At 40.6% G+C, this 12,988-nt stretch overlaps 1 protein-coding gene across 2 annotated transcripts in view; it reads right to left on the bottom strand.

Moving 5' to 3' along the window:
- Positions 1 to 777: 777 nt before the first annotated feature.
- ZNF830 (zinc finger protein 830) overlaps positions 778 to 12,988 on the bottom strand; it is a 50,574-nt gene continuing 38,363 nt past the window's right edge. For both annotated transcript variants that reach the window (XM_033930648.1, XM_033930647.1), the window contains exons 9-10: positions 6,775 to 6,851; positions 778 to 1,416 (exon numbers count right to left, since the gene is read on the bottom strand). In XM_033930648.1, the coding sequence (XP_033786539.1) occupies positions 1,233 to 1,416; positions 6,775 to 6,851 (261 nt within the window). In that variant the 3' untranslated portion in view covers positions 778 to 1,232. The remainder of the gene's footprint in view (positions 1,417 to 6,774; positions 6,852 to 12,988) is intronic.

The raw sequence follows: 12,988 nt of genomic DNA, 5'->3' as shown, positions 1-12,988 counted from the left end.
ACCCTCTACCATGTGTAGCAGTTACTGGCAGCATCCCATGGTAACTCTTGAATGTGCACGTACAAACTACGTTGAAATTTTTTCTTAGAAGGGAGTGTCTGGGGCAGAAAGGGGCACTTCTTTGAAAATCAGCATGTGGGCATTTGCTATGTGCTAATCGATTAGTGCAGGTTTAAGGCGTCCCTATTCCAACAAAATAGGTGGCATTTTGAGCTTTTCAAGACAACATGACATGAAACCAGGTGCTGGTGGTAAAATAAATGTTCAGTGGTAATAGAAGTAATTACTTTCTGGTTCGTGCTGAAGAACAGGTATAAAACAAGCAGGAAAATGCTAGAAAGACCAAACTGTGGTAAAATGTGGAATTAGTGTGCCCTTATGCAGGTCTTTCCTGCATGTTATAAAATGGCCAAATTTCCTATTTTCTCATTAATAGCCACACACAAATTTTCCCATTAGCGACTGGCTTTTAGCGTGTAAGCCCCTAATTATTGACACCTTCATATTCGCTCCGATAGGTTCTATTTTCAGCTTCATTCCTATCATGTATACAATTCAACACATTAGCACAGGTCCATCCCTGAAATTATTTTTGAATGTTAAGTTTATGCAGATTTAAACATTATCTATTGCTCTTATTTAGCACCAATTTTGAAACTTTGACTTTTAAAACGTTTCACACAAAGGTTCCTAAGCTTTGGGTGAAGTAGCACTGTTCTTATTTATATGTACGGGGTACCTTTTTATAAAGTTGCAGAAACATATTAAAACCCATTATTTACTATTCAGAGTTTTTATTTTCCACATATTCTCTACATATAAACCAGAGAAAGTTTTATCAGAGCCATCTTTCACTGAAGCTTATTCTGCGACAACTTATCATAAAGGACATCTATAGTTTTTCAGTCAGCCAGCTGTACAACATCTACATTTCAGCATATGAAAGGCCAGAGGACTCGTTCTCTGATTCAAGCCATCGTATATTCCCCTCTTCAAGACAAATATTTGCTTTCATTTCAGAAGCAAAGAAGTACCAAAGATGCAAATCAGGTTTCTCTCGAATATGAAAAGAGATGCATTGGCTCTACTTTTTTTTTTTTTTTACAATGTTTCATAAATTACATGGAGTAGATGAGCCATGAGAAATCACTAACAGATGGAGGGCATCAGGTGGAAATCCACCGCAGTAAAACATCAGTTCTATAACAGTTTCCAGTCTCAGTAGAGTCATCCTACAATAAGGTCCCTTTCACTCTCCAGTCCTGAGACAGTAGAACCTGCAGTTCTTCTTCATCATCGCTGCCAGTCTCCTCCTCATTTTGTTCTTTAGAAACCTTAGATTTCTTCGCCTCCATCAAAGTATTTTTCAACATATCTTGGCGATCACGCAGCACTTCCACACGCCGGTAACACTCACTAGGAAATAGAAACACACAAGCATTCTCTTTTATTAAGTTTTGTCATTAGCTCAGAGTAAAGAATCAATCTACACAGAGAAAGAGTACAAAATAAAAATTGTCTATATTCCCGATACATCACCATTTGGCCATGGGAATTAATGAGCAGCCTTGAATTTTGTATGTTAAACAATAAGGAATGGAGCAATAGTTTGTTCAAAGTTGAGTAAGGGAAATTTATATGTTTTGAAATAATCCCTCTATTGTAAGTGAGTGTGTAATACACTTTTTCTTTACTATCTGTTTGCAGCTTTTGAGATACAGGCATTCTTTCAGACTTTTCTCTGCCTTCTGAGACTTATACTATAGTGATGATACATAAATTGTGATAGTTTTTTCCGTTGCATGTAAGAGATGTGTACCGTTTTCTATCTTAAGGATAGTTGAAGAGATATTGAGGGGTTATTGCTTAAAAATAAAATAAAATAAGATACTAGGAGTGTCTCCTGAAAACAAGCGAGGTTAAGGACAGAGAAAAGAAATGTATTGGTGGGAAATGTGATTTATAGCATGACACTGGTCCAATATTAGATAAGTTTATAAAAGAGGAATTGCAAGTCAACCTGAAAATATGTATATGTGAGAACGGGAGATGAAAATGTTATTAAATGCAAGATTTGTAAGGAAATAAGAATTTATGTATACAAATTAAAACAATGAAATTTATTGGGTTGCTATCAGAACCAATATGGACATGTAAATGCAATAATTGACTGAACATAAGAACATAAGCAGTGCCTCCGCCGGGTCAGACCATAGGTCCATCCTGCCCGGCAGTCCGCTCCCGCGGCGGCCCAAACAGGTCACGACCTGTCTGCATCACCAGAAGGGGCTCCCTTGCCACCTTGGTTTCTCATTTAAGTCCTATCTTCCCATCGTAGTCCTAACCCTCCGGTCTTGCACATGCACGACCTGTTGGCTTTCTATACCTGTGTTACATCCCAGCACCTCTCTCAGTATCCCACGATCCCTTTATCCCTCAGGAATCCGTCCAATCCCTGTTTGAATCCCTGTACCGTACTCTTCCTGATCACTTCCTCCGGTAGCGCATTCCAAGTGTCCACGACCCTTTGTGTGAAAAAAAACTTTCTTGCATTTGTTTTGAACCTATCTCCCTTCAGTTTCTCCGAATGCCCCCTCGTACTTGTTGTCCCCTTCAGTCTGAAGAATCTGTCCCTATCCACCCTCTCTATGCCCCTCATGATCTTGAAGGTCTCTATCATATCTCCCCTGAGCCTCCTTTTTTCCAGAGAGAAGAGCCCCAGCCTATCCAATCTCTCGGCATATGGGCAGTGTTCCAGCCCCTTTACCAGTTTCGTTGCTCTCCTTTGGACTCTCTCAAGTACCGCCATGTCCTTCTTGAGGTGCGGCGACCAATACTGAACGCAGTATTCCAGATGTGGACGCACCATCGCTCGATACAATGGCATGATGACTTCCCGCTTCCTGGTTGTTATGCCCCTCTTTATGATGCCCAGCATCCTGTTGGCTTTTTTCGAGGCTGCTGCGCACTGTGCAGATGGCTTCAGTGATGCATCCACCAGCACACCCAAGTCTCTCTCAAGTCTGCTGTCTCCCAACAATGCCCCCCCCCAATTTGTAGTTGAACAACGGGTTCTTTTTCCCTATATGCATGGCCTATGAACTATGGCCTATATAAATATGAGGCCCACATTCAAATATGATGAAGATGGCTATGATGATTTATTTTTGGTAGAATCATCTTTTAACATTTGTTGAGGACTTCGATTTACAGAGTATCCAGAGAAGACTGAGCTACAACGAAAGAGACTTAACAAGTGCCTGATATCTGGCAAAGACTGTCCATAGCTGAGTACTGACACAATGCACCAGGACTTTTCTTTGGCCACCACAAAAGGACTGATTGTCTGATTGACTGCTGCATCGGGATCATCGGCCTAACATGGCAGAGTGAAATTCAAAAGACTGGACTTTAAAGTTGTAGTTTGTTTTATTTTTGCAACCATGGACTTGTTGCCGATTTAGATTTTTTTTATGGACTTTTGAAGTACTTATTTATGTATAATAACAAGATAGTGCTAGACCTATTGAAAGCAATATGTATTTACTAGGTGTACCATTTAGACAACCTGTATGTTTTTTTTCATCCTGCTTTGAAACTTAAACTGTACCCTATCTTTCCCAGTTCATGGGACTCTTGCTATATAACCTCCTTGCGGCCCAGCTGGAGTGAAGTGCAGTGAAGAAAGGATGAAGATACCATCGGCTGATAAAGACATGGAAACAGTCTAGCGTGAAGTGAAGAATTTTGATAACTTATTTCTTTAGGTATAGTCAGCTCATGACAGGATGAAATTATGAGGCCTATTTATATGTACAATAGTATAACGACAGTTTTCATGTGGATTGGATGTTTGAATAAGGATTTACTTTACCCATACAATTTTAGTTAGATGTTGTAAGGTTGTTAATATAAAGTACTGTACCCCGCCTTAATGCAGTTGTGCAGGTGTGATTCATCCCCTGATTCAAATGGGGAAAGCTGATGGTGATAATTGTATTATGCAGAATATAAAGGGAGGCATTACTAATATGGACCTCATAACTAATATATATTAGATCAGGGATCTCAAAGCCCCTCCTTGAGGGCCGCAATCCAGTCGGGTTTTCAGGATTTCCCTAACGAATATGCATTGAAAGCAGTGCATGCACATAGATCTCATGCATATTCATTGGGGAAATCCTGAAAACCCGACTGGATTGCGGCCCTCAAGGAGGGACTTTGAGACCCCTGTATTAGATACACTTTTAGTTAGGGCTCTGAAAGACACTAATATTATAACTGAATAATGGAAATCCTTCAGTAACCTGGGACACAGCAAAGTATAAACAACAGAATTCACAGAGTACATATATTTCCTTCATAGAACAAAATATTTTGGTTTAATGTCTGCAACAAGATGCTGGAGCCATAACATAGCAGGCCCCTGCAAATAAGCTAAAAGTCACACTGACATATTTGTCGCTTGATGAGTTAGAGGAAATCATGTAATTATAACCATGTGGTTGCAGAAATGTATTGTTTAGCAAATGAGACAGTTTCTGGTAAACATATTTTTCTTCCAGTAGTTGTTTAGACGGTTTAAAAGAGAAAAACACATCTGTTTTTAGGAACATAGTTAGGGCAAATATTGATGAGTTAGCATGTGATGAGTTAAGTCACTGTTGCTAAGGAAATTACTAGCAAAGTAAAATTCAGAAACCATGTGACTTCAATTTGTATATGGGTTGTGTTTGGCAGATGTGCCAACTACGTATGTTTAATAATGAATTAATTAATGATGTCAATAAAATGGCCAGTCACCTTTCTGATGTCCCATTATTTAAGAGGCTACAGAAAATGCTTCTCAAAGCTTTGACTATTTTTATCCACACCTGTGTGAGAGATTTCTTTCCTGAACTCCCCAGAAATAGAATTAAGAACTGAGGAATACATGGAAGTATTAGGTAGATAGTCTGAGTATATGGTTATTTCAACCAAACAAGCCTGCCACTTCATTTGTGATAGACAGAATGGGTAGTTTTGAAAGCTCTTATTTCTATGGGAAATTTTTTTTAATTCACAAAAAGGGGTTTGAATATTCATTCATACAGGTGATTGCAGATAGACTGAAATGGTCTAGTTTGCCCAATAAAGCGGTTGTAATTGCTGCTCTATGCAGGTTACCTCTCCACCTCCACGTATTTGTAGAAGTCCAAAAGTCATTTCACTGTTGTTTTAAGCTGAAGAACTGTGTGCTCAATTTCCATCGTCTTGCCATTTACGGATCCTCTCTCTCTATATATTCCATGTCTTTTTATTCTTTCCAGTTAAATAGAAGTTAGAAAGAATTGTACAAAAGGGGTAAAGAAATCTCTCTTCATCTGGGAATAAAATAACCAGGGCTGTGGGGCCAGTATACCAAACCTTCAACTCCAACTCCTCTATTTTTCTACTGTCCAACAACTCTGATTCCTACTGATATTAGGCTTTAAATTTTGATCAGAATCTAAAATACTGGTATATATAACTTTAGATCCAGTGCAAAGATCTGTACATATAAGTATAAAATAATACATTTACCATACATATGTTTTGTTTTTTAAAGCTGAGTTGGAGTTGGTACTTTTTTTTCCAACTCTGACTCCATGACTAATTTTGCACTGGAAAATAACTCTGCTTTGCATGTGGGAAAATTTTACTAAGAAGGCATAAATTCAAAAATGGGCCATATCAGACCAGGGGTTTCATAAAAATAAACCTCCCCCAAAATGCCCCAATGAATATCTGTGGAAGAAAAGAGTACTAGCTTATACCATACAAAAGTATATATATTGAAACACAATTCTAGCACAACTTCTCAGTGTAGACCCAGCCGCCAGTCAGGTTATCAGGATTTCCATAATGAATATGCACAAGATAAATTTGCATACCAAGGAAGCAGTGAATACAAATTTATGCCATGGAAATTAACTATGGATATCCAGAAAACCTGACTGGCTAGATGTGCCCTGAGGACTGGGTTGAAAACCACCGAGTTAAGAGAATTCCTCCTATCAATCCACCTTTCCCTGTTCTTGATACACCCCTCCTGCCAAAACTAGCAATCATCAAAAAAACCTAACACCCAAAGCTACCTTTAAGTACCCCACCCAACTGCTTCACTGTACTACAAATTGCTCCCAGTCAGAAAAACTACATCCCAAAATTGCTGTTGCATTACAAACTGAACCTAACCACAAAAACAACCCCCTCAACTGCCCCGACATACACACACACGGGGTGAAAATAATTCCATGAGCCACATTCTGCATGCTTTCTTTGCTTATTGAATTCCATCACTTTGTCTCTACCTCCTTCGAGAACATTCCAGACATCTACCACTCTTTCCATGAAAATCTCTCCCTTACTTAGCTCCCAAGTCTACCTCTTTGCAGATTTAAATAATAATAACCCCTAATTCTACAGCTTCATTTTCTTTGTGAACAGTCTGGTTGTGAATTAATACCTTTCAAGTGTTTAAATGTCTATTTCCTACCTTCTTTCCTGTAGGTTATACTTATCTAGGTTTCTTCCAGATACTTGTGACCTGGACTGACCACTGTTGGAAACAGGATACTGGGCTAGATGGACTACTGATCTTACCCAGTATAGCTATTCTTATGTTTATGCTCTTATCTCAAATGCTTTATGGCACATACTAATATTAAATACGAGTATTCAAATTTTCATTTCAGATAAAGTTGAAGTCAAACTAATACCTTTTGAGACAATATGAAGAGTTTGTTTACTCACATCTGCTCATCAATTTCATCAATCTGGCGGTCTATGCGTCCTTCCTCATCCTCCTCTGCCACTATTGCTTCCGAAACCTGCAACAATAAAACTGAGATTTATGTCCATCCTGCCAGTCTACCACTGCATAAAACAGGACACAGGCCAAATTGTTAATGAAGAGAACCAACAGAGCACCATTTATGCTACTGCAAGAATTTACGTCTAAATCTATCACAGTATCATGGTCTTTGCTCACATGCAATAAAAACTAAGGGCTCCTTTTATAAAGCCGCATTAGCGGCTTTATCGTGTGCGACTTTTAATCACGCGCTAGCCGGAAAACTACCGCCTGCTCAAGAGGAGGCGGTAGCGGCTAGCGCAGCCGGTAGTTTAGTGCGTGTTAAACCGCTAACGCACCTTCGTAAAAGGAGACCTAAGAATCATAATGGGTGATGTTTAAAGCCATGTTTGGCAGCTATGTTCTTTCTAAGTGGAGCACTACATTGTAGTCTTGTGAGCAGTGCTGCTTGTTTGTAGCCTCTTTACTACTTTTTTGTGACTTTTATGTTGTTATATTTAAGACAGCCAAGGACCCTATAAAGACCTCTGAGAAAGACATTTTTATTTTGCCCAAACACAGCCTGTGTTGGATCATTTTGTGTATATTATTTGGTTTCTATCCTGTGGGTCACTTGTATTGTGGATTGTTTTTAGATTATTTGGAAGCTTATTAAACTACAAACTGGTATATCCAATCTTCTGTTCCACAATCTTTTTGCTGTTTTGCTGCTTCATTTCCTTTGTGGAACCTTTTGGTGCTATTTGGATTTTTTTGGGGGGAGTTTCTCAAGGGCACCATAAGAAAGAACATTCTAGAGAAAAAAAAACCCCAGTAATTTACCAGTAACAGGTGTCATCCGAGGACAACAGGCAGATATTTTCACATGTGGGTGACATCATACACGAAGCCCGGTAAGGACAGTGCAAAGTATACTGTCATTTTAAACTTTTTTAAGTCTCAAGACTACCCGTACCGCACATGCGTCGGTACCTTCCCGCTTGACGTCAACTTGCAGGACCATTAGCTCAGTAAAAAAAAGCTAGGAAGCCAACTAGGGGAGGTGGGAGGGTTGTGAGAATATGTGCCAGTAAAAAGCAGGCAGCATATTCTTACTTGTGGGACTCCTAGCTTCCAAGATAAGAGTGGGAGGGAAGTTGGCATTTAAATAGAGAATACATTTTTAGAACTGCTTGGCCGAACCGACTATCTCTTCTGGAATGATTCTCCAAACAGTAGTGAGATATGAAGGTATGCATGGAGGACCATGTAGTTGTTTTAGAAATCCTCAGTGGAAGTGAAACATAGATGTGCTACTGAAGTGGCCATAGCCAAACTTAATGTGTAGTGGCACAACATTCCAGCATCAGGCCAGCCAAGCATAGCAAAAAGAGAAACAGTCCACCAGCCATAAGGAAATTATTTTCTTGGTAACAAGAGTAATGACTGACTTGCTAATTTGAACTACTGTTTTGATTTTTTATAGATTTTGTACACCGTTAAATACTTATGTCAGTAGCATTAAATCAAATAATAAATCCAAGCCAATTCAAATCTCTTTTGGATCAAATGAGAGAGGAACAACTGAGTAGAAACCCGTGAGGCTTGATTCAATCCATTTACAGTCAGTGTGGAGTGCTAATTCACCAGGGTGAGAATGTGGCTTTGAAAAGACAGAGAGAACTACAGACTGATTTAGATGAAATTCTGAGACTACCTTTGGGAGGAACTTCGGATGAGTATGGAGAACCACTCTATCATGGTAAAACATTGTGTAAGGTGGATCCGACATCAGTGCTAGCGGTTCACTGACTCTTCAAGCCAAAGTAATGCAGATTAGGAATACCATTTTCCATGTGAGGTGTTTGAGAGATGAAGTCACTAGTGGTTCAAAGGGAGGTTTTATCAGAGTGGAAAGTATAACATTAAGGTCCCAAGCAACTGGGAGAGTCTTGATTGGTGGTTTAGTATGAAAAAAGCTTTTCATGACTCTGAAAACTAGAGGATGTACAGATAAAAGTAGCACATGAAATGCAGTTATAGCACTGAGATGAACTCTGATAGTCCAGGACCAATGAGAGATGACAGGTGAACAAAATTAAGATTGCACTAGTGGATGAAGCGAGTCCATTTAAAGCAGTAGCAGCGCTGAGTGGAAGGCTTTCTGGAGGCTTCAATGTTAGCTGAAATTGGAGCAGAGAGAGCAAAAATATTTACTGATTGGAAGCGAGAAGAGATCACTTGTTCTGAGTCAGCAGTGTTGGCAAGGTTTGGAGTTTGATGGGTTCTCAAACACTGAGTTGGCGGAAGAGAGGGAACTATGGTTGTCATGACCACCAAGAAGCTATAAGAATCATGGTGGCTAGCTCTTGATGGAGTTTGAATAAAGTCTTTCCAATGAGACATATTGGTGGGAAAGCATATAGAAATCTGCATCACCAGTCCAAAAGTAAGGCTATTGGAAGTATAAATTCTGGAACAGAAGATTGTGATTGTGAGCAAATGTATAGACTTCTGGGGTCCCCAAATCTCTGAATATCTGTTGTAGTACAGTTGAGTTGAGTGACCACCATGAGGTTGTAGGATTCTGCTCAACTTGTTTGCCAAGATATTCTGCTTCCCTGCTAGTTACATTGCTTTCAGGAAAATGTTGCGTGGTATCATCCATGACCAGATTTGGATCACCTCCTGGCATAGGCGCCGGCGGTGAGAGCTGGTACCCCCTTTCTTGTTTATGTAGTACATGGCTACTTAGTTGTCTATATGGATGAAAACCATTTGATTTGGAAGGCGATCTTAGAATGCATATTAAGCATTGCGTATTGCCCGAAGTTCTAGGAGACTGATATGAAGAGTTTTCGCTTGAGAATTCCAGGTTCCTTGAGTATGAAGGCCATCAAGGTGGGCTCTTCTGTTAACAATTTTTGATGCGTTGAGATGTTAAAGAGAAGACCCCTGGATAGACTGGCTGGAGATAACCACCACTGAAGGGATTTATGAAGTGTTGGGGTTAACTCGTAAATGTTGAGACCCATCTACCAGTGGCTTGAGACCATTGGGTGGATAGTGCTCACTGAGGTTCCCTGAGATGTAGACAGGTGAATAGTTACATGTACTGTAGAAGCTATGTGATCCAAGAGACACATCATTTGGCATGCAGTAATATGCTGGAGAGATAGAACCCTCTGACAAATGTGGATCAGAATATCGAGTCTCTTTTGTGGTAGAAAGGCAAGAGCTTGAGCCGTGTCTAGAAGTGCAAAAAGGATAAAGAGTTGTGATGAGACTTCTCAAAATTGACTGCAAAACAAGAAGTTCTAGAAGAAGTACTGTGGAATCTATGGCGTGATGAACTTGTTGAGGGGCGGGGCTTTGATTAACCATTCATCCAGATAAGGGAATACCTGGAAACCTGATGATCATAGGATTGCAGCCACCACTATTAAGCATTCTGTGAAGACTCTGAGCCCTGCACCAGACCAACGGGAAATACTTTGTATTGGAAGTGGTGCACGCCTGCTCAAAAGCAAATATATTTTCTGTGAGCTGGGAGGATGAGAATATGTGTATATGCTTCTTTTGAGTTCTAGAGAGCAAAGCCAGTCATTCTTCTTCAGGAGGGTAGAAGAGTTCCCAAAGAGACCATTCTGAATTTCTCCTTCACTAAGTATTTGTTGAGAGCATGGAGGTCTAGAATTGGATGAAGACCTCTGGTGTTTTTCGATATCAGAAAATATTTGGAATAGAACCCTCAACCCCTCTCCTGCAGATGTACTCTCTCAATGGCAATGGAGGGTGAGTTCTTGATGGAGGAGAATGGTCTGTTTGGAGTTGAAAGAAGACTTCTGGAAGATGGTTTGGAGGTGGAGAGTATAACTTCATCTCATAACCTGTAAGACCCAGGAGTCTGATATGATATGGGCCCAACAATGATGGAAATGAAGATGATGACCTCCAATTGGAAGAGTCTGAGGACAAGGCTGCTGGATGCTGGCCAGGCTCTATATGAGAAAGTCAAAATAAGTGCTGGGTTTTCTGCTGAGATTCAGGTTGGGTCGTTTTGTCTCTGTTGCTTGGAACGCCTCTGTGCTGGATACCTGGAAGAAGAGGTGGAATATACTTCTGTCTAGAATAATAAGAACTCTTCTTAGGGTTGCAGAAGCACTTGACAGGTGAAGGTTTTGAAGATTTTGAAGCAGATAGTGTGGACATCAATTGCTTATATCTAGTGATCTTTTGGGTGGCCTCTTCTATTTTCTCTCCAAAGAGTTCATCTCACAAGCACGGTATGTTTGCTAAACAGTTTTGCACATTAGCATCCAGGTCCAATACTCTGAGCCATGCCTGCCTCCTCATGGCAATGGACAGTGCCGACGCTATGGAGATGACATTAAAGGCATCAAACACTGATCTAGCCATATATTTTATTGTTTCCAGGAGATTATTAGGGAGATCTGAAAAGAGTTGAGTTGGTTTCATATAAAAAGTCATATAGAAATTATAGCTCAAGATTCCACTGAAGAGCATGCAATTCTGAGAGTCTGCGGCCAAACTTGTTCAATGTGCATCCCTCCCTTCCTGGAGGGGTGCTGGCACAGATTCTTGACCTAGTAGATTTCTTTAATGTAGACTCCACGAGGAGAGAATGGTGCTGGAGTTGCAGCTTGACAAAACCTGGGCTGAACCCTGTAGAGAAAATCCAGTTTCCTTGGAGCCACAGGAATCAAAGGTGTCTCCCAATTTTGCAACATGGTGTCTTTCATTAAGTTGTAACATGGGAACTTAATACAGTCCCTTGGAATTTGCTAATAATCTAAAGCATCAAAGAGTTCAGCTTTGGGTTCAGGTTCTGACTCAAGTTTGATTGGCAGATCTTGGCCCATCTGTTGAATAAACTTGATGAATGAGAGACCCTCTGGTGGTGAGGGAGGAGATGAGTCTGAAGATATCCCATATGACTCGTCAGCTGAGAGCTCCTGGCATCCAGAGGAATAATGGTAGACAAGTCTGAATTATATTCTTTGATGCCCTGTGGGGACGTAAAGTGTCGAGTCAATGATGTATACCAATTCTGACATTGAGGAGGGTGTCGAGAGGTACTTCCAGATCTTTTTTGGTGATGTTGAAGATTTGTGTACTTTTGGTGATGTTGAAGAAGTAGTACTTCGAAGTCTAGATATGTTCTCCTCGATCTCAACTGATGTCGGTGGGGAGTGCAAGATCTGGTCCTCTAGGCTCATATAGGTCGATGCTCAGGCTGGGCTGCTACTAGTTGTGTCACTGCAGGGGCTTGAGCCACTTGTGTCTGCAGCATATTAGCCATCTCCCTTTCTAAAATCTATCTGCTCCTGCAGAGAGATCATCGGTGCTGTGATGGTCGGTACAAAAGGTGCCACAGGATGTCTAGGTGTTGGTGACCTCAATGATGAGGCATGTCTGTGAGGAGACAGAACCTGTAAAGAAGGAGAGCGGGCCTCGGTGTGCTAATGCTGAGTGCATCGATGGTGTTGATGCCCGAGGATGCTGATGCATACCTGAAAGGAGCATGCTTATATTTCTTAGCCGTTTTGATGGATGAACCTGATGGTGAGGATGCCAACGCCAAGTGAGATGTCAAAGTCAGTACCGTCTTCAATGCCGGAGGTGTTATATGTGTATCAGCATCAGAAGTTGCAGACATTCTCGGTGCTGTTGATGTCAATGTTCCAGATGTTGATGGAAAAAGTTTGTCAAATTAGCGCTGTCTAGCGTTCATGAAGTGTAAAGCAGTGCTTACAAGAAAGAGGATGGTGAGCAGGACCAAGACACTGAAGGCACCAATTATGTGGATCAGTGACTGATATGGTCCTATTGCACTGAATGCACCACTTAAAACCACTGGACAGCTTTGACATGGAGGCAAACATCACCGATTACAAGATCGAATGACTCAATGGTCCTGGGAGGTCAAGTAGATTGGTCATTGAAAATGACTCGATGCTTTCAGCCTGCAAACAGACCTGCTAGGGGTTGAAGACCCAAAAACGAAAATTGAGAGAAATAAAATTATTTTGAAAGGAGAAGGAAATGAAAAATGAAGTGAAAAAATACTGAAGAAAATAAACATGGGAAAGCACAAAAACTCATGTTTGACACACTTTGGACTAACTCCAAAGGACACAACCTCTCAGCCCC

Source organism: Geotrypetes seraphini, chromosome 2, assembly GCF_902459505.1.
Source record: "Geotrypetes seraphini chromosome 2, aGeoSer1.1, whole genome shotgun sequence".
NCBI lineage: Eukaryota > Metazoa > Chordata > Amphibia > Gymnophiona > Dermophiidae > Geotrypetes > Geotrypetes seraphini.
Note: the sequence above shows the minus strand (reverse complement) of the source record. Positions and strands in the feature narration are given on the sequence as shown.